This window comes from Montipora capricornis, chromosome 3 (assembly GCF_036669925.1).
Source record: "Montipora capricornis isolate CH-2021 chromosome 3, ASM3666992v2, whole genome shotgun sequence".
Taxonomy (NCBI): Eukaryota; Metazoa; Cnidaria; class Anthozoa; order Scleractinia; family Acroporidae; genus Montipora; species Montipora capricornis.
This window is the reverse complement of record NC_090885.1, coordinates 22,301,088-22,323,475: the sequence shown is the minus strand read 5'-3', so window position 1 is coordinate 22,323,475 and position 22,388 is coordinate 22,301,088. Positions and strand designations below refer to the sequence as shown.

At 40.2% G+C, this 22,388-nt stretch overlaps 2 protein-coding genes across 5 annotated transcripts in view; both read right to left on the bottom strand.

Annotated features, from left to right (window-relative positions):
• Positions 1-5,334, bottom strand: part of LOC138040922 (synphilin-1-like) — a 28,109-nt gene extending 22,775 nt beyond the window's left edge. Inside the window, exons 1-2 of one of the 2 annotated variants that reach the window (XM_068886649.1) lie at positions 5,219-5,334; positions 1,595-1,714 (exon numbers count right to left, since the gene is read on the bottom strand). In XM_068886649.1, the coding sequence (XP_068742750.1) occupies positions 1,595-1,680 (86 nt within the window). In that variant the 5' untranslated portion in view covers positions 1,681-1,714; positions 5,219-5,334. Of the gene's footprint in view, positions 1-1,594; positions 1,790-5,218 lie in introns of both variants that reach the window. The other variant, XM_068886650.1, reaches the window with a different exon arrangement.
• A 2,725-nt stretch (positions 5,335-8,059) lies between these two features.
• LOC138042567 (uncharacterized) lies at positions 8,060-21,203 on the bottom strand. 3 transcript variants are annotated; one of them, XM_068888502.1, is made up of 2 exons: positions 20,990-21,203; positions 8,060-10,052 (listed from the first exon to the last, which is right to left on the bottom strand). In XM_068888502.1, exons 1-2 carry the CDS (start codon positions 21,095-21,097, stop codon positions 9,144-9,146), a joined length of 1,017 nt encoding a protein of 338 aa, XP_068744603.1. In that variant the 5' UTR covers positions 21,098-21,203; the 3' UTR covers positions 8,060-9,143. The 3 variants fall into 3 exon arrangements, with proteins under 3 accessions (XP_068744603.1, XP_068744604.1, XP_068744605.1); XM_068888503.1 differs by lacking the exon at positions 20,990-21,203 and adding an exon at positions 12,225-12,526; XM_068888504.1 differs by lacking the exon at positions 20,990-21,203 and adding an exon at positions 12,230-12,520.
• Positions 21,204-22,388: the final 1,185 nt, after the last annotated feature.

The window sequence follows — 22,388 nt, the reverse complement described above, 5'->3', positions numbered from 1 at the left end:
TTGACTAGACACTTAAATAGAGTTCCTTTCCTTTCCTTTTAACACTTGTGATCAGATTGGCTTGTTAAGTGTTTATACTCTGCAGATGTCCCTTTTGTCTTCAATGTATGATTTTCCAAACATATTAGGGGTGTAACGATTCATGTTCCTTTCGATTCGATTCGATTTCGATTATTGCCTTTCGGTTTCGATTATTTCCATTCGATTATGCAAAATATTGATGATTTTTAATTCTTGCAAGATGATACACGATGTAAACAACAACATGTACCCTAAACTCTCAATGTGAGGATACAATAGTAACAGGAACATTATTAATCTATTTCAAGGATGCAATAAAAAATAAAAAACATGCAATTTGTCAGTGTTCTTCTTTGAGTTCTTTCTAGAATCTACATGTAGATCTAGTGCACTCTCATATTTTTCTTTAGAAAAAGTAACTTGTCTACATGATCACTATGCAAACATGACCTCTGAGCAGACACAATGTCCCCTGCAGAAGAGAAAACTCTCTCACTGGCCACTGATGTGGCAGGGACACATAGATATTTTTTGGCGAACTTTGACAATGGTCGTTCGTCGCCATGTTTGAGAACGTGACAATGAGCTCGCAAATGGTTTGCCTTATTGGAAATTCTCAAGGGGTGGTAGAGGGGCAACATTTTTACCAAGCAACATGGCGCAAGAACTGCAAATTAGCGTCTTTGATCGATTGTCAATGAAAAACGCACATCTTATTGAGATCTGGATTCTACGTTTACAATATAATGACTCACTGAGGGCACTTTTGGAAAGGTATGCAAAAAATCGAACCAAAATCGAAACGTGGAATCAAATAATCGTGAATCGAACCGAACGGTCATAATCGCGATTAATCGAGAATTCGATTAATCGTTACACCCCTAAAACATATGGTGGCCCCTTCACCCCAACAGTGACAACAATGAATGCATTTATTATAATCAACTTTAAAGTGCCCCTGTGATCAAAAAAACCACTTCCTTTTTTCCTTCAGATTTTGAAAGTGTGTTTGCTTAAAACCTGACTGGCAAAATTTTGAGCTTTGATTTTTATTCAAAGGCCGTTTACTTTGAGTGTAAGTTTTGGATTTCACGTTCCGCCATTACTTACATTCAAAACTGACCGATTGGACCTCAGACGGTTGGATCCAGGGAAAAGTGACGTCAGAGGCTCACTAGCTTAAAATTTCAGCGTGTGAACGCAGCTTATTATATATGCAAAGCATGAGTTTAAAAGTCTCAAAGCCCAAAACCCCCGTGCTGCATATTAATTCTGCGGCGTACACATGTATTGCATTCTTAAACTAGTGAGCCTTTGACGTCATTTTCTCCTCGATCCAGCTCTCTCAAGAACATAATGTTAGTAATGGCGGACTATTAAATAGGAAAATTACAGTTAAAATAAAGAGGTGTCTTTTTGAAATCAATGCTTAAAACGTGGGTCACTTAGTGTTTTGTTAACATAGTTTTGAAATCCAAAGAAAAATATGAATTGATTTTTTTGTCACAGGGGCACTTTAAATGGTACAAATTTAATCACTGGAGCCCTTCAGCTGTGTAAAGGGTGTATGTACCTGTGCGAAGTGCTGTCAGATGCATGCAAATCTCTGTTGTTCTTATTGAATGTTGCATTTTTGTTTGCTTTGTATGACTTGAACATCAGTCCCACAAATTTGCTGCCTCCTTCATCCCAGCTGTTGATTCATGACAAAAGTGAATTCATGTCTAGTTGAACGAAATCTGTATTTAATGATCATTTTTTCTTAGCTCTGCAAAAAAAAAATACTACTACCTTGAGAAATTGTTCAATCTTCAACATGATAAATTAACAAAGCCAACAATGTATATATAAAATGCCGTAAAAATAACAGGTATGTTTTCATCCCTCCTTGCCCAATACACAAACCACAAAATTTGGTTTTACTTACTTTTCACTTGTTCAGGGCAAAATGTATGATCCCACCAAATAACTTCCACTGAGCTATGTCGGGTTAACAATAAACTTAAAGTGGCCCAAACCAGTTTCAACACTTTCAAGAGACCTTGTTATTAGAAGGGTTGACACTACAACACTTTATCACGTAACAGCAATGTTATAATGGTGCCATGTGAAACATCAATTATTGCTAACAAGTTACCATGGCTACAGGAAAACCTTGCAAAATCCCCTACATTTTGGTTTCAGATGTTCATATCTGAAAAATGAACTCGGTTACCCCAATTTTTTATTGCACAAAAGTGGTCAGCAGGCCAAGATGAAACTTTCTGCAGAGTTAAAAACATTTTGTGGAGCGGATTCAGAGCTACCTTAACTGTTCCTTTAACTAAGGAGGCTCTGAATCTGGCATGCTGATTGCATTTCAGAAATAAAAAATGGGGGTCACTGAGTTCGCTTTTGAGATATGAGCAGCTAAAGCCAATATGGGGTGTTTTTGCAGGGTTTTCCTGTTGCCATGGTAACTTTTTCTACATCACAAAAATGAAGAAGCATTGTGATGGAACCGATGCAGGGTACAAAAATTTGAATCTGAAATAACTATTACAGTAGCATCACCCATTCTAAGCTAGTTGCATTGCAACAAAACATGCCAGTAACTGGCGCCAGGAAGAAAAGTGCAGCCCTTTAGTTGTAATATAAACTCCATCTAACACAGTTTTTGGGTAACACAGAGCAGAGAAGAGGTAATTCAGTGCAAAAAAGGTACCAAACCAAGCATCACGATTGGTCAATGATCAAAGGAATTCACAGTGTGATTGCTTGATAGAGTGGTTTTCAATTGAGTGTCAAAAGTAATTGGAGAATTGCTTTGGTTTATGATTACTTCACTCAGTGATTGGTTCAAAGTTCTAGCGCCATTTTTTCAACCAATCAGAAGTGAAACCAAAACCAATCATCGCTCGTGCATGCACATTTTCCTGTGCTTTGTGTCGGCTACATGTAATTTCTTCAAGTTTTGATTGGTTTACTGGGTGGTCTCCTTCCTTTTTGACTGGCCAAAGTAATTACTTTGGTTTTGGTTTTATGACACTCAATTGAAACTCGCTCTAAAGTGGTTTTCAATAGCATGTCATAAAATAACTAACAAAGTAATTACTTAAACTGACCACAGCAGGAAAAAATCGTGGAAAAAATTGCGTGTGCAAGTCACGATTGGTTTTGGTTACCATTGGTTAACAAAGTGGCTTGAGAGTTTAAAAGCAATCACTATGTATAGCAATTGCAATTGCAACAGACCTTATTGGAGAAAGAGCCTGCAGGCACAATTTCTTTTGATTGAAACTACATGCAAAGGAGGCTTAAGGGTCAATTCGATACAAAATGACCCCTTAGCCTTGTTCATGTGGCAAAACTGCTGATAACTACGATAAGGGCTATTGCAATTGCATCATTACTTTTGACAGTCACTTGAAAACCGCTCTATGTATGTGTCACTTCTGCTTAATTATGATACCTATTTTTTAATGCATATATTAAGTAATCACATGATTTTTTTTTTGTGCAATTTGGAATAAATAAGCACTTGTAGAATTTTTAAAGGCTACAAATTGCACTGGGCTCCTGCAATTTTGTCGGTCTTTGAAACACTTCACTGGAGCACCTTTATTCCACATGTGATTACCATTTCTAACTGTGAACTGAATAAATATAGGAAATGGTATGAACGTGAGTGCATTTCGTGATTTTATGGTCACGAGTGATGCTTTGAAAGTTCTTAATAGGCAAATGCAATTTGAGAACTTTCAAAACATCAAGAGTGACCATACATCACGAAATGCATTAGCAAGTTCCTATGATTTTTATTTATTATATACTCAACAAAGTCACTCCATCACTTTGTTTCCATAGCAACTTGCATATTGCACTCTATAATGTCTTTTGCACTTGATAACCTATTCATGCATTCATCATTGGCCAATCAGAAACACAATATTCTGTTGAGTATATAATAGCAGTAGTTTAGAAGGTCCATGAATACAGATAAAATTTAAACATATTTTCTGCGTCTCAAGGTTTAAATTTCGATGCTAACTATCAATGTGACTTTTGAGTCAGGATTTATTATTATTATTATTATTATTATTATTATTATTATCATCATCTCAGACTTGCCTGATGGCTATCCAATATTAAGCACTTAATGACTGGCCCCAAGGGAAACAGTGAGTTTTGTTTCCCCGAGACCCTCAATGTTCCGCGAGGCGAAGCCGAGGGAAACATTGAGGTCGAGGGGAAACAAAACTCACTGTTTCCCGAGGAGCCAGTCATTAAGTGTTTTGTTATACCTCCCAACTCAAAATAGAACAATACACAGATAAAAATTATTTGCTTGACGTCGGCTGGCGTACAGATTTGCCGCCGTTTCGAAGGTGCACGACCTGATCACGTGTGAGTCGAAAGTTCAAGTTTTTGTTGCCCTAGGGCGTCATGAAGTTTTGTTCGCCCTCTGTAGGGCGTCATGGTGTTTTGACCAATGACACGTGACACGTTCTCCTCCAATCAGAAAACGTATTTGAGTTGGGAGGTATAACAAAAAATATTGTACGATAAGTGCTTAAGCAAATAAAATCACCGGGAGTTCGTACATTTAATTTCTCAATTGTTTCGTAAACAAATTTCAAGATATAACCACAAAATAAAAAGCTCGATGTTTGTTTATGAAAATTTAGAATCATTGATGAGACCGGTGTTTCTGATAACCGAGTAACTACGTACTCGAAAAGTTAGCGCTGCGTTTTCGAAGAGCGTAATTTTTGAGGATCATATGGATTTTTTTTGGAGAGCCTGCCTTAAATTCTTGAAACCCACGCTGAACCATGATGTGTATAAAAGTTAGGTTTTAGAAATGAACAAACATGTTCAAGAAAAACAGTTGTGGGAAACAGATTTTAAATTAAAGAGGAACAGCGATCGAAGGTCAAGTCACACAATCCGGTTTTGACGAACGGTTAAAAATACTCTCACGAATTTTTTCATCATATAGACAACGGGAAAGTACAATTCCTCATCAATTTAAGACGCGTTTATATAACGTTAGTTTCGCATCTACCATAACGATATTACACAGCAAGGCGCTTCGTCACACATCTTTGTGTGCGTACAGAATTATTGTTGACATTGTCGTTCAATATTTACACAAGCTTTATCGTTTGAGATCTAGCTTTTCGACTCACAAGTAATTAAGGTGTAGTTACAGTACCTTAAGGGATGGAGATATCAATGTGAGAGCTTCCAATGTGAACGAACTACTAAGAATAAATTTACACTTGGACAACAACGGAAGACCGACGAGTCAACGAAACGTGGAAGGATCAAACAAGAGTGAGATGTTGAGAGAATTTACACGCACGTCATTCAGGTCCTTACTAAATCCTCATTTTCCCCTCCACATAAAGTACTCTTTTATAATCAAATTAAGAGACACTTAACATAGTTTTGAGTTTTGAGTTTTTGAAGGAATTTAGAACGAACGAAGCCGTCGAATATTTATATCATTGTTGGACGAACGATTCGAATTCTCATTAATAGACAAGTGAACCGAAAAGCCGCAGGCAGGCGTTGTAACAAAGTCACTAACAACACCATAGAAGATACAGTTTTGCTTGATAAATCAACCGCTTGAGAACAATATTGAATGCATGGCTCGCAAAAAAAAAACTGATGCTTTACCTTAATCAAATCAGGCGAATTGACAGTTGCATCCAGTTCATGAAAACTTTACACATTGCTAAAATTATCTTTTTTATTTTATTTTAAAATATTTTCCGGGTCGGCGATTTCGATGTGCCGGGAGCAAATTATGTTAACAACTTTTGCTAGGATTACGCTAGCGGAAAGGAAGGAACTAACTAAAATTCACCCAAGCCATTTCCTGACGCGCGTAATCGATCCCCAACTTCAATGATTGATAGGTCAGAATGATTATTGCGACGCGACTAACAGCCTCAAAGAAAAGATTGCGAGTTATTCAAGCAAAAACAATTTTAATTTTGCCGTTGTTGATTTACAAATTACATGTATAATAGTAAGTAAGTACAATAATAACGTGCTCTGACGTTTACATTCGCCGCAGGTAGTCATTAAATCTTAATGGTCAAGAGCAATTAAGGTTTATTTGTTCTCACTGACCGCATCCGTTAAAATGTCTAGCCTGCATTGCAGGCCTAGGTTTCGAGTTACATGTCTGGCTGCGCGCAGGCTATAAATGTTTTGTAAAGCGCTCGCTCTCAGCTATGGAGATAATAGTTGGCAAACCGAGAAGAACAGCAAGCTGCAGGAGCCCACATTTATTGACGCCTGTGCCAGTGGGGGGGAAACGGTTAATGGAATCCTGAAAGGACGCACTTAGCCTGCGAACGCAGACGTATTTCCGGCGGTCGTTTCTCTCCCCCGAAAAGTAGCGTACCGCCGGAAATACGTCTGTGTTCGCAGGCTAGGACGCACGGAGCTTTAAAAATAGTTTTTCTTCTTGTTTGTCTTTTTTTGCTTCCACTTAAGCTAAACAGTGGAACTCATCAAGGGTACGCATTTATTTAAATTAAGGACGATGAAGATCGACCCAATCTTGCCAAAAATTAAGGACCTTTCATGATTTTTGAAAGGATGACAAATTGGATGTAAAGAACTATAGACTGGTGACAGAGTTGGATTCAGTTGACAAAGTTTATGTAAACAAAAAGTTCAGCACAAGAGAAAATATTTCTCTTGCTCGAGACCAATTATGAAGAGGAGGTCAGACAATGGACATCATTGTTTAACAGCTCTTTCGAGCAGAAAAAAATTCGATGCATGTCCATTGTGTAACAAACAACTTGAGACTTGTTGGTGAATTACATTAAACCAATTTATAACATGATCAGGACCAAAGTAAATCGCTGTAAAGACATTTTTAGGTAATCCCATTGTATGGTGTCGAAAGTTTTACGAAAGTCCAAAAAATAGCAGTGCTCGGTCAGCTCGGTGTGCCTTCGCACTTTATGTAAAACATATGAGAAGAGAAACCCGAAGAAGAACAGAATATTTAAATAGGTTTATTCTGGTATTCACTGTGATCAGCTTTCGCTCATGTCTTTCTGAAGCTTCATTACATGTACTCGGAAACACCGACCACTGGCGTCCACTCTTGGTCTTGTTCAACTTTTGAAAGCTGTCTCTCCGCACATCTTCGGCGTAATTCATGTAACTTACAATGTGTCATATAATGTGATTCTTCACAAATCATGGAAATGATTGCTGTTGATTACTCCGTCAATGCGTCGTAAATGTTGATCACAACGAATATAGCCGATGCAGGGTTAAGAACTGAAACCAACTTAAATGCCATGTCAACCGAAAGGGTTTGGACACGTTCAATGAAGGGGCACTGTCACGCTGAGTGGTTGTACCTTTTTGTATCTACCGATCACGCAGATAACATTTTGGATAACTCAAAGAAATGAAATTTTACTCGAACAAGATATATGGATTATGGACCAAGCTTGTTCGGTTAAGATTGCTGGATATTGGCCTCGTTCTTTTTTTGCGTGTTTATGGACCTCGACTTCGTGTCGGTCCATAATTACGCAAAAAAAGAACGAGGCCAATATCTAACCATCTTGACCGAGCAAGCTTGGTCAATAAAAGGATTTATTATATGGCTTAAAACACCAAAATATGCTCTTCGATCTTGCGGGACCAAGCGAGAAATCCCGAGCGGGCAAGATAGCTCCATCTTGCCCGCTCGGGTAGCCAATCACAGCGCGCGATTTGGTTCATCTTGCCCGCTCACGGAGCTAGTCATATAATAAGAGCTATTCTCGGTTTTCACATAACTTTACGCCTGCCATGTAGGTGCCACTAAACAAAGAAACGACGGCCATGTTGGTGTTAAGCCGGCTCCCCAGCATAACTTTGGTGTCGTCACGAAAACTTTTTTTTTTCGTTAAAAAAAACATGGCTGTTGATCACGTGAGTGAAAACCAACAATACATGTGAAATTAACCCACTGACGCCCGGGGGTTCCCCACTGACGAGTAAAATCGTTTAGCGTTAGACAGAGTAAAATACTAAGTCTGGCCGGTTTAGGCCTATTTAATTGGGTGTTAACTCTTTTTCTTTGGTCATCTCAGCTTGTTAATCAAAGATAGGACGCAAACAGCAGTGACAAACATAAACAAGCGCGCTGTTTGAAATTATTTACTTAACGTTTGGTATGCTTCGACAACCATCTTCAGAAGTGACCGTTAACTACAAATTTGAACTTTTTTTGTGTAGCATAAGTAACTAATTAATGGTTCAAAGACAATTAATGCGACAAATAATAGTAAATGAAAGAAAAAAAGGGAAATAAACCGGACTGATGCTAGTTAGTAAAGATACAGCTTTTTGCTGCTTCCTTATTCATTTAGGGTAGGGTTTAAATCTCTAATCAACAGTGTTTCTTTTATTTTGCATGTTAAATTCCTAGCTATTTTTCTATATTTTTGGAAAACCAGAAACGATTTTCAACTTTGAAGAAAAAGTTTTTTTTTTCTTTCAATCCATTTTCAATCTCAGTTCCAGACGTAAAAAATGCCTTCAGTACACTTTTATCGTTGTTGGTGACTATAGACTACATTCTTATTTTCCGGCGGTCTCCGTTGATAAAAAGTGCACCTTTTTTCTTTCGAAAGTTTGAGGTGGTTTCGCCGATATCCATTTCGCTAACGTGTTTGGTCATCTAATGATCATCTAGGTCTAAACCTTATCCCAACCCTTGTCTTGAAATCAGTGCTAAGAACTTATCACAAACCCTGAGTAAATCAATTCCAAGCCGAACTTGCAATTTGACAAAGCCCGAAACTAAACGTAACTATAATCGAACAACTCAGAGATCTGAAACGATTTAGGACGTTAACTGGGTCGAGTTGCTTGAGGCATAGGCAGCGCCAATCTGGATAAGTACTGATAATTTGAAATCGAGAGGTTGTCATGGTATTTAACGAAAGCTAGTGCTGACCAAACGTCGAGCAACCCGCGGGCTAATTATGGCTCATCGCTGAAACGACTGGCTACCACTAAAGCAATGCTAAAATAGTTTGAGGGTTCCCCTTTACCCTTGGTTTAGTACAAACCTGCCTCGAGCAACTCAGTCTATAATGCGGGGCTTAATTCATCTTTTTAGATTGCAAAGAATCTTTATAAAGACATAACACTATGAGTAGTCCCCCAATAGAATCCGCAACAACTACTGCTACAGCAAATCCTCGCTCGATGGCTTCAAAGTAAAACAGAATCGCAAACAAAGGGACGTTCCATACAAGCCGGTAAAAGACCGCAGCAATAGGAGAAGAACCACTTCCATTTCCAGCTCCCAGGACCTGTAGCCAGCCAATCACGATATTCGACATGAAGTAGACAGCAATCATGCCCTTGGAAACCTCTCCGAACGGTTCCAGACCCAACAAGTCTCGAGCAACCTCCGGTTTGAACGCAAAGGCAAGCGAAACCGCCATTTGCAAATAGCTGATAAGCTGTGTGCAGTTTGAAGACCAATTTCGCATGGGCCTAAAGGTCGGCAGCATAACATCTCCTATCTCCTTTAGACACTTCAGGGGCGAAGCACCAGGTGTATTCTGGTACCAGATGATGTAGGTTATGAGGGCAAATGATGCATCAAGCGCTGTGAATGCTGTGGCGAATAAGAGAGGTACCATCGACTGTTGGTACATCCATATCAAAGCCCCCGGGATAAAAAACAGTCTCTCTGGCACAGTTCCCAAAATCGCACCGTTTCCGGCAACCTTGGCATGGGACTTCCCAGTTACAATGTAAAAGAACCCAATTTGAGAAAGTGCGACGCCGTTTAGCCGAAAATAATCAATGTCACGACCGGTTCCCTTCATGCTGTAAAATGCAAAATTGATAATATCTGGGAAAGCCGTGCATAGTAAACCACTTGCAAAGTAGGCAATGAACGCAGACCGCACTGTAAACTTTTGAAGGGTACTCAGTGGTGCACTGGGAGATACGAAGAGCATAGTTTTGAACCAGTTAGAATCCGAACCAACAGTTGCCTAGCAAGAGAGAAAAAAAACAATATTACGTTTTAGAGTAAAAAGATTTTGGATGGTTGAATGGCATAGGAACGAGTTACTTAGTCAGAAATTGAATATTCTGATGAAGCACACTTCTCGACAACTAACAAGACACAAGGTAATGTATTCGAACTCAACTCAAAACAACACAAGTACAGAATAGAAAAAAGTTGAGATTTACGAACAACAAAAAATTGATCTAGATAGGAGTGAGTTGATATCATCCAAGTCAGTAGCAGTGGCTAAAGAAATGGATGATCCCAATAGAAAAAAATACAACATGAACACTAGAGGCACCCTATCTCTACACCGGGACTTCTAGTTGAGCTCACTTCTTTAAGACTCCTTGCGCCGGAGTAGCATAAACTCAAGGTGCGTTTTTTTTGGGAAAATAAAAAAAAAACGCAAAATCCGAAAAAGGATTATTTTCCGTTACAACGCAAACAAACAAACCCAGAGTTGCGTGCAATAAAAAAAATAGCGGTTCACTGGTTTGTTTTGGAGAAATTCTTCAATGAAAGTGCCACCACAAAAGATAAATACGTTAGCGATCGGTAAAAAGTTCACTTCAGTTTTAGCTGTAGGAAAGATGCTAACATTATTATTGCTGTCAAGAAACTCTTAGTGTGATTTCTCGTGTGAAATTTGCAGGAAACCTAACCATGATTTTCGACCTATTCGTGTCTTCGATCGTCCTGTAACAATGGCGCGAGAAGAACATTTCGGGTAAACTGTCATGCACGGCACCTGTCAAGAATACTTTTTTCAAATCCTTACCCAAGAAAACGCTTAAGTGGTGAATCTCAAAAATCCGGATTTAGATGTGATCAGAAGTATCCTCCTCGAGTGTGGGTACTTTAGATTTATAATCCGTTTTTGGATTTCGCCGAAAAAACGCAAAATCCGTTAATGGATTCAAGAATCCGTTTCCGGACTTTCCCAAAAACAAAGCGCACCCTCAGTCATTCCGGAAGGAGGATTAAGTTGGTGCACCAAGGATACAATTTAACAAGAACCCTGTTAAGGGTTTCCACCGTGATGGCATAGGTAGGAGCTACGACATAAACAGTGTATGCGTACATACATGTACAGTCGAACCTCTCTAATACAGACACCAAAGGGATAGACCGAAGTGTCGGTATCAGAGAGGTTACCTCGAAGACTCCAATTCTTGCGTTGCACATGACATCACAAAAAAATAAAATACAAAACTAAAGAGCCTTTTGAGTTTTTATCTTGATCAGCTTCAAGAGGTTTTAAAAATATATCTGTTTGCATGTTTTCAGCTCGGTACCGTGCTTCGTTTCGAAATTGGAGCACTTCAGTTGAATTTCAGAGTTTTTCACAATTCGTGACATGTTGACGGCTTTCGAAAAACATGCCAGTTGCATATAAAAACATCGATTTCCCTCGTGTCTTTGTGGCCTAAACAGCCAATATACCAGGAGACGTGTCTATACGAATGTTTGCTAGCTCATTATACAGCAGAAACTTTTCTCAGTACAGGTTTCCGGCCATGTTGGTGTACTTCAGCAGTATACCAACATGGCGCCTCCATACCCGGCTCTACAAATTTAAGAAGATGAGTTAAGCTAGTTGGAAGACCGTTCAAAGTTGGTCGAACCTCGCACTTGTCATGGGTTCGGATCCTGTTCCAGTCACCTGAATTTTTTGTGTCTACAAGAGACAATTGCTTAAATTGTCCAGACTGAAGTGCGAGGATCCTTTCACTCCTTCGCCTTGAAAGACATTTCTTCTTGCAATGATTTGGACTTGGAACTAACTGTGAACTGTCTAGAAGAGAATGTTGTTTTGAACGATATCAAGCGCCTTGAATTCTTTTTTTGAATGGGTCTTCGTTTTCTTGTCTACAAAACAAACACCCTGCGGGTCAAATTCTTTGAAAACCGCAAATTTTGATGTTTCTAGGGTTTGTTCTTCTTCAGTCGAGAACCATGTCCCAGTTAGTTTCAAGTGATTTCAAAACTAATTTGAAGGGGTCTTCGTTTTTGGATATTCGGTCATTGTTTTGTAGCTACCCGTGAGAAGGCATCCTACAATTCATGAGGCTATTAGAATTCATAATTGTCAATGGTGGGAAAGAGGAACATAGAGGAGACGCAATTCAGTACTATAATACCAATACAACACCTTACCGTACACTTGATTGAAATCGACAATAATCATTTGTCGTCAAACCATTGCATCTGCAGTGGATCCAGAACATGCAGTTGCCACATTGAAGAGCCTTATGATTTTTGTTAACAGCTCGTAAACAGATCCACATGAAGACTTTGGACGGATAGTATCAGTAATATTACGCATGACTGACATTTGTTGACGAGTTAAGCTACTTAATGATGATTCGGTAGAAACGTGAACAACATGAGGTCTATCTCTAACAGCAAGTTTGTCCCAAGGAATACACAATCTTGCCAATTCGTCTTTGACATATATTGTTAACTTGTCTAATTAAGCAAGGGATATTTCCAGATAATCTAAAAATTGCTAGAGTGGTACCTATCTTTAAACAGGGTTCTCGTTTACTTTGTGATAATTATAGTTCCTGTAGATCCATATCAGTGTTAACTAAATTTTTTGAGAAATGTATATATAACCAGCTTATCCATTACTTTTCAATAGAAAATATTATTATTTCCAATCAATATAGTTTCAAGCCAGGTAATATACTACAATGGACTGCCTTGTTGATCTTATTGAGGAAATATCTACATCTCTTGATCAAGTTAGCTATGCTATAACAATATTTCTCGACCTGAGTAAAGCATTTGACACTGTTAATCATTCGATATTGCATTGCTATCCAAATTATCATACTATGGTATTCAAAATTCTCTTATGAATTGGTTTAAATCATACCTTAGCAAAAGAAAGCAAAGCCGGAGTTTTTTAAAATGGTGTTGCTTCTACTACTATGCATATTTCCTCAGGTGTACCACAGGGATCGATTTTAGGACCTCTACTATTTTTGATTTATATAAATGACTTTCCTCAGGCTTCCAATTTCTTTTCTATGAGATTATTCGCTGATGATACTTCTCTAACTGCTTCAGATATAAGTATAGATGAACTTCTACTACAAATAAATTTAGAATTACCTAGCATTAATAAATGGCTATGTGTTAATAAACTAACTTTAAACTTTAAAAAAAAACCAAGTACATTGTCTTTCAACCTCGACAGAAAATTAACTATAATCTATTACCACCATTAATATTGGCAGGTCAGTGCTTAGAGCAAGTTTCCTGTTTCAAATACCTTGGAATTTTTATCGATAGTCACTTGTCGTGGCATAATCATATAGATTATGTCTGTGATAAAGTGAGTAAGAATGTTAATATAATGACCAAGATCAAGCGTATTTTAGGAAATCAGTGTTTAATTAATATTTATTATTCTCTTGTCTACCCATATCTCATATATGGATGTCTCCTATGGGGTAATACTTATGATAGCCCATTATCTGAACTCATCCGATTACAGAATAAAGTAGTAAGAATAATGAATGATGTTCCTTTATGAGACTCTGTTACCCCTCACTATGTTAATTTAGGTTTACTTAAATTGCGTGAAATTGTTAACTTGTATACGTTTTTATTTATGTATGAACATATTTGTGACAATAAGAGTTGTAACTTTTCATCATCTCTCGTATCTGAGCGTCATAATTATTCCCCACGAAGTGCATCTACCCAACAGTTATTTGTTCCCCAATTTAGAATTAATATAAGGAAGTTTTGTCCCACCGTTGTTGGTAAATACTATTGGAATGACCTCCCTCTTTCTGTTCGTAGTATTTCATCTAAACGTCTTTTTAAAAAGGCACTTTACAAATATTATTTTGCTCAGTATTGAACTTAGTTTATTGCAGTCGTGGTGTGTGTGGGTGCGTGCGTGCGTGTATGTGCTTGCGTGTGAGTGCTTGTGTTTGCGTTTTGGTGCTTCCGCGTGCGTTCAGCTACGTAACTACTGCGTTTGGGCGAGCCTGCTGTATTGTGATTTCCCGCGAAATAAGACGAAGTGATTTCAAATAGATCACGTGGGGTGTGACGTACTTCGCACATGCTCGATGGAAAATCAAACAGTTGCTCGCAGTGGTTCCTCTCTCGGGAAGCGTAGGAGAGACCAACTGCTCGCAGGGTACCAGGAGGCTTGATTCGTCTTGCTTTCTTAAGGATGATCTCTCTTGTGTTCCTGAGTCATAAAATTTACAAATAACTGTCCTGGATTTTGGAGTATCATCGGTTTTTAAATTCCCCTTCCCTGTTCGATGTGCACGTTCGATTAATGGCGATGACTCTATTAGCCTCAACTTCGGCTGAGCGAACATTTCCTTCAGTTTGATTTCCGTATTCTTTCAAGTTCAGTCTCCCGAGTCCTACGCTGTGCCTTCAATGCGTATATTGTTTCTTCGGCTTTGATTTTCGATAGGTTACTTTCTCTGGCAAATTGCTTTGCTGCAACAATGAATCGTCTTGATCTCATTGGCAGCTGACTGCCCTTTCACGTCAATCATCTCAATCATAGTTTTGTTTTCAGCAATGTCATGCTGACCAAATTCAAGACTACCTCTCAGGTCAGCGACCTGAGACACTAGATCATCAATCCTGCAATTGTTACTACATACGATTTCAACAGGCGCTCTTGGGATTGAAGAACTTGAAGTTCTCGAGACGAGCTCGACGTCTTCGTACACTCATTTCAGTCGCTTCCGCAGCTGAAGAACTGCAAATTCTTCATCGTCGATAATATCGTCAACATAAGCAAAAACAAGTGCTTCTCTGACACTTTAAAGAGAGTTCGCCATGTTTGTAAACAACACTGGACACAGACGACGGCGCGTCTTCTTTCCCGCTCTAAATCAAATAGGGTGGGCGCGTGACCCTTCCATTGAAAACAACTTGTCTCAGTGTAAACGTCGTGATAACGTCACGCAACATTTTCCTGTGACCCTGCCTCGGAAAGCATTAACACATGCACCAGTTGTATTGTTAATGGTGACGTACAACGGATGATATAGATGTTTATTGCCCCCGAAGGGATTTCGCCCAGAAGGTGAAAGAAGGCACTCTAGGAGCTCGCGCTTATATTAATAAGTACTTACAGTTGTAATATACAGTCAGTAGGGCAGAAAAAACTCTCGATTTGCTTGATCAGGGGTAGCATGGAATCGGTGAGTAAGGTAAAGTCTCTGTTACGAGCCTAGAAAGGCCCATCAGGCCCGCGCTTGTCTCCGGTTTCCGTAGCATGAAGCGACTGAGAGTATTTCTACTCTCTCTGGATGGGATACGTGTAGTATACGATCCCTCGATGGATAGCGTCTTGCTGGGGTTTCCTGTCCTGACTAAGTGGCCTGTCCGCTTGGTAATTCTCTTCCTTCATGGGTGATTTCGGGACTGTTCACATTATGCTCGAAAAATCCTGGATTCCCAGTTTCCTCCACCAGGGGATTTGGAACAAAGGCTGGTAGCCCGGGGGAAGGGTCTCCCGCCGGACGGGTAGCTCACCGGTCGTGGTGTCTACGAACCAAGGGTTCCATCTTGCAGCTCCACTCTTGCAGACAACGGGCCAATATCTTGGATCACGGTCCCTGGGATCCACTTAGGACAACCGGAGTAGTTACGCACATTTACAGCATCCCCAACTTCTACTCGACGCATCTGGCTGTGTTGACCATGTTGTTTCTTTTGCCTTGACTGTGCTGCATGGAACTTTGTTCCTACCTCTGGTCGTAGTAGGAGCAGATGGAACCTCAAACTTCGCCCCCATCGTAGCTGGGAAGGTGATTCACCAGTGGTGCTGTGAGGGGTAATACGGTAGCACAACAGAAAACGAGCTCACTTGGTGTCGACAGTGCCATCACCTCGCTTCCTCATCCCTAGTTTGAAAGTTTGTACGGCTCCCTCCACGAGGCCGTTTGACGCTGGGTGGTAGGGTGCAGAAGTAACATGTTTGATGCCATTTTTCTGAAGGAATGACTTGATTTCACTACTTGTAAAACAAGACCCATTATCTGACACTACCATGTCTGGTAAGCCATGGGTAGCGAAGGTTGCCCTCATCTTCTCGACAGTGTCACTGGAGCTGGCGGAAGTCACACAATGGATATTCATCCATTTTGATTGAGCATCAATAATCAGCAAGAACATATTCCCGATGAAGGGGCCTGCTGCGTAGTCGACATGTATCCGAGACCAAGGACGGCACGGCCATTCCCAGGGATGCAATGCAGAACAAGGCGGGGTCTTTTGGTGGCTTTGGCACACTTGATAACTTCTCACCTTTTCATCCAGCCGCGCGTCCATTCTCGGCCACCAAACATAGCTCCTGCAAAGATTCGTCATCTTAATACCTGGGTGAGATTCGTGCAGTAAGTTCAATACTTCTTCTCTCCCCTGAGGGGGTATCACGACACGGGAACCTCGCAGAACACAGCCTGCATGCACACTCAGCTACTCTTTCCTGGCAAAATAAGGTTTTAGCGGTGCTTCTGCTTCAACTGTCATAGGCCATCCATGGAGAATAAACTGCAGGACGCTGAGAAATGACTGGATCATGGGCTGTCCATAACTTCACTTTGCTCACATCCACTGGGCTGGAATTAATGGTCTCTAAGAGGTGAACTATATTTCCGGGAACTGTTGTGGTCTCTGGGACATCCTGGAGAGGAAGACGACTAAGAGCATCTGCATTGTCATTCTGAAGACCAGGACGGTAAACCAATTCATACTCGTATGCAAGTTAAGTTAAAGAACATCGCTGCATCCTGCTTGAGGCCATTAATGGAGAGGCGCGTTCCGGGGTTAAGTAGCCCTAAAAGAGGTTTATGGTCAGTGTAAATCTTGAAATAACGACCTTAAAGTGGTACTACGACCAAAAAAAAAAATTGTTTTTCCTTTGGATTTCAAAACTATGTTAACTAAACACTAACTCATCCAAGTTTTAAGTTCTGATTTTAAAAAGACACCTGTTTATTTTAGCTGGAATTTTCTTATTTATTGGTCCGCCATTACTAACTTTAAAATCTTGAGAGAGCTGGGTCGAGGAGAAAATGACGTCAAACACTCACTAGTTTAAGAATGCAATGCGTGTGTACGCGGCCTAATTAACATGCAGCACGGGAGCTTCGGGCTTTCAGACTTTTCGACCCGTGTTTTGCATATATAATAAATTGCGTTTACACGCTGAAATTTTAAGCTAGTGAGTAAATGACGTCATTTTCTCTAGATCCAACCCTCTGAGGTCCAATCGGCCAGTTTTGAACGTGAGTAATGGCGGACCATGAAATCCAAAACTTACAATCAAAATAAACAGCCTTTGGATAAAACTCAAAGCTCAAAATTTTGCCAGTTAGGTGTTAAGCGAACACGCTTTCAAAATCTGAAGAAAAAAAGGAAATGATTTTTTGATCATAGTACCACTTTAAAGAAACTCATGGAACTTTTTCACAGCAAAGACCACCGCTAGTGCTTTTTTATTCAAGTTTCCATAGCCTCCCTCTGCTGGTGAGAGTGTTCATGAGGCATACACAATATTGGTTTTTCTGGGCCATCTTCCATAACATGGGCCAGGACTGCGCCTGGCTAGTTCAGTTTAATTACTCCCAGCGAATCCCTTCCAAGCAGAGATGGCCCTTCTCCACAAACAACCAATAAATGGTAGGCAGTACTGCTACATCAACCATACAGGACCCTTTTGGCTTGACCTCTTCTCCGGTATAAAGACAAAGGACAACTCCTGATGCCTCCAATGGAAGTGCTCTTCTTCCTGAAACCAAGTTCGCATAGGTTTTCTCGCTAATCACTGACAGTGAAGCCCCTGTGTCAACTTCCATTTCCAGGGGATGCTCACAATGTTCATATCAACTCTGTATGGAAAGGAGTTTTTACTGCCCTGCCAAAAGTAAACAAGGAATACTCCCTGGGATCTAAATTCTCCCCTTTTGAAGCATTCGTCTCACCTATCAATAGGTGATCAGACTGAGGATTGCCCTCCTTCTTGCCATTGTTTTATTTTGGCGGGTTCTCTTTCTTTTTTGCTTGGCACACCATGCAGAGATAAATGGAACAATTTGCCGCACGCATACCATTTGGCATCCTTAAAATGACAGTTCCTTGTGAGGTGCTTGCCATCACGACGATAACGCTTTAGATCGTCACCCTTTGCAAATTTCGCATCAACTTTGTTGAGCAAAGGAGTCCCTTCTTTCGAATCACCTTTCTGAATCTCTGAAGCATCCTTATCCGCGGCTTCGATTGCAAGGGCGAGATCAATTGCCCGCTTTAGGGTTAATTTAGGCTCAACTAGTAATCTACGTTGTATTCTTAGGTCGCGGACACCACACACTATCCTTTCACGTAGCATTTCATCCCAAGTCGTACGAAGTTCACAATGTTCTGCAAGGTGCTTCGACTCGGCTATAAATATTGCAATAGTCTCACCAGGTTGTTGAGAGCGAGTGTTAAACTTGAATCGCTGCAAAATAAGGGATGGCCTCGACATAAAATGATCTTGTACAAATTTCGCCAGTTCCTCATAGTTTTTGTTTTTTGGATCGTCCGGAGGGGGAGCCAAACTTCGTATTAGTTTGTAGGTTTTGGCTCCCACACTTACCAGGAAAATAGATCTTTTCTTGTCAGGATCAGTGATCTCGTTGGCTTCAAAGAAGTGATTGACCCGCTCGATGTAATGGCGCCAATCTTCGGATTCGTTATACCCATCTAGTTAACCAAACGTGGGCATTTTAGAATTCAATTAAGTTTGCTCATTCGTGCTTGTGCACCCGGGGTCGATTCTTTCCTCGCCAAAATGTGGTATATTAAAGTCAAAAATAAAAAATAAATAAATAATAAAACAAACTACCTAAACGCAGACCTCGACTGGGTTTGCCCATAGGCAACCCAGTAAAAAGCCTAGTCAAACATTAACTAAAAATCGAGCACATGGCGTCGACTTAACATAACTGCGAGTGTTTTCCACTAAGCCAAAATTTCCGGAAATTTCGGGCTGAAGTCAAATGGTAGGGTCCGTTTCGATCCAGTCCCACCGGAATATTTGGGACCACCTCTGGAGGTGGTCCTCTTTGATCGGTCATGGCCGGTGGGTCCGGTCCGACCGAAACGTGGTGTTCCCTTTACGAAAATCATCGTTTCCAGTCCACCTCACTGTGCGCGTGATCTAACCAAAATTTCGGTCGAAAAGTAAATGGAACGCTTCGGTCCGGTTGGAAATTGACTTTTGATGAAAATATGTCGTTCCATTTTTCCTTGGTTAGTTCCACTGGTCTCTGACCTGATGGTCAGGAATAATATAATGGAAAGCACCCAATTTCAAATGACCAACTAGACCCCAGAACACCTCACGGACCAGTAAACAGGAAAACTCCACTTAAAATAAACAGGTGTCTTTTTTTTTTTAAATCAAGGCTTAAAAAACTTCGATCAGTTATTGTTCAGTCTTGATATTCAAAGAAAAATAAAAATTGTTTTTTTCGATCATAGTAGCACTTTAAAGCCTGGTTTCCGTATGATCTGCAACGGTCTGCTGATCGGTCTGTCAACTTTCCCAACCATTACGACCGTGTCGCAGACCGATTTCAGACCGTTGCAAATCATATGGAAACCAGGCTTAACAGCGGGGGTAGCTGTAGTGTCATTTATTACTAGTTATAAAAGAAAGATTCGATAAAAAATGCTTGTGGTGCAAAAGGGAACTTTCAGTTATGATAAAACCGTCCGAAATGGATTCATCCTCAATTAAGCTTCAACTTTGGCTCTCAAAAACCAAATCAAACGAATTATATTTACAAACAAAGCAATCAACTAAATTACGCAAGGGTTAAAACAATTCAGCTTATAGGGTGAAGAGGGTAATCAATTTTCAAGATGGCTGCCGAGGGCACTATTACTTCTTTATGACGCATGCTCTGTTACCTCTGTTTCCTTGAGGAGTGATGAGTACTAGAGTGAATCCGGATACGTTTCGGATACGTGTGGACGGGCAAGTTCGATTTGAATACGCTACGTGTGGATGGGAATATTTTTGAATCCGGAAAGAAAAAGTTGCGGATTCAAAAATATCCGGATACCGTGTGGACGGGGCCTCAGTATATGAACGTCCTCCATAGTTCAATTATGACTTAATGACCATGCGTAATGAGAGATTTACCGCAATGTTTGAAGCTGTATGCGGAAATGTGAAAAATGCAAGATGTAAATCTGATCAAAAAATCGCAAGAACCGATGAGCTTCGTGAACAAGATATTTGATTACCAATTCCTTAATCACCAAAATCACGGAATAACTTTGTTGAAAATTCCTGAAAATTATATCGTTTCCTTGTTAAAATAGATAAACTCCAAAACAATTTAAGCGAGACAGAATTTTTCTGAACTTGGAAACTAATGCTTATTGGATTGTTTGGTCGCTGATTAGCCGACCTTTCCTCCTCCTAGGCCTCATTTGAACTGAAAACAACCATAGTAGCGGGTGGGTTTCTTTCTATGCATGCAGTGGAGTGAACATGCGATTTTTTTTACAGCTCTCTTCACTCGATCGAGCGCCCTGACTGCGGCTGTTTCCAAAACTCCAGAGAGTGCCCCATCAATCCGAAAGTTATTTATGAGTCAACTAAAACTTAAAGCGCTCGAGAGACCGCGGCGTTTCCCGTTCGCTTTCGATTCTAACCGAAGTGGAAGTTCCGGTCACGCGATGTCCACCTGATAAAAATCAACTGTTGAAGTTGCCAGGTTGATTTAAATCGTTACTAGAGCTTCTCTTTTGAAAACGGATGTCATTTAAATTCATTTTTTTAAATAGGCTTTTGTCGACAGCCTTACTTTTTAGGTCAAAGCGACGGACTGAGAGAAAATTGCAAAGAAAATTAATGGTATTTACCGCATTCTCCCTACGCCTGCGAAGTAGTTTTCTTCTGTTGATAACTGCCTCACCAGCTCGCAAAACTACTTGTTCCTCCATTTTATCACCAGTAAATTTTTTACTCATTGACGGGTGGCCAGTAACGTTTTGCTTAAACTTGTTAATGTATTCAATTTCGTTGTGTCCTTTGTAAATATCTGACAACAATATTTATATTTCGGCCATACCTGATGTAATGTTAATCATTGAAGGATAGTTGTGAACAATAGAGAACAAGATTCGAGTTGCTAGTGTGTGTCACGCAACGTTCCTCCCCACCAAACGGATGAGCGTTGCGTGACGACTCAAACATCGGCTTCTCAATATCTCACGGGGAAGACTCCGCACCTACAGGAAGACTCCCCACCTTCCGTATTTACTCGAATAAGCGCATCAAGTGCGGCGCTTATTCAAGGGCGCCACACCGAAATATTTATGTACGGAGATTAACAGAAACAAGGGGTGCTGAACACACCCGCCTGGTATGTTAGCTACGCCATGCTGATGAGGCACAAAAAGCCGAAACAGCTGTCCATGGCTACTAATTGACCGGGTGAAATAGTTGTGCGCATGCTTGATGTGTTGGCCACACCGGGTTGGTGTTAGCGTGTGTCACCTTGCTTTTATTGTTATTATTAACAGCAACGTCTTTCGATAGTCACCATTTGACTCTATCGGCATTTTACTTAATGGACGAACAATGAAATACAATCACTTTGAACTGAAGAACATCGGTTTGATGCAAAGAAACTCCCTATGCTGTGTTAGAGTGACTTTTTATTTATTTTTTTTTAATTTTGGTATTTTTTAAAAATTTAATTCCTCGAATAAGCGCCGCATTGCATGGGACCGCGGCGCTTATTTGCTTTTTTGTCCCAAATGAGCGGGCTATTCGAGGGAGGCGCTCATTCGAGTAAATACGGAATATACATGTATATTTTTAACATGACTGAACTCACTAAATTAAAGAATACTGCTGAACATTCAGCCATTCATTGTTCTGCAACAATGGGCGCAGGAGAGTCCCTAGAGCCGGCTTTTGTTTGCTCAGCAACGATAATGATAATGATAATGATAATGGTAATTTTTTGCGAACTAGTGAGCGACAAATTCACTGAAATAAACTGTATTTTTAGCACTAGTGTTGACTAGGTAGTATATTTAGGCTGTTAAGGGCTAAACACAACAGTGCATTCGATAAGATTGTTGATCTATCACTTTGCGGTCTTGCCCCAGCGCAGTTACAAATGGATTTATTTTTAGATACAGTTTGTGCGAGAAACAAACAAAGGGCCGCCTTTGTTTGACTGCAAAGGTTTGACTGCAAAGGCGTGACTGCCTTTGCCATGTTTCTTCAAGGACGTGACAACCGATGTTA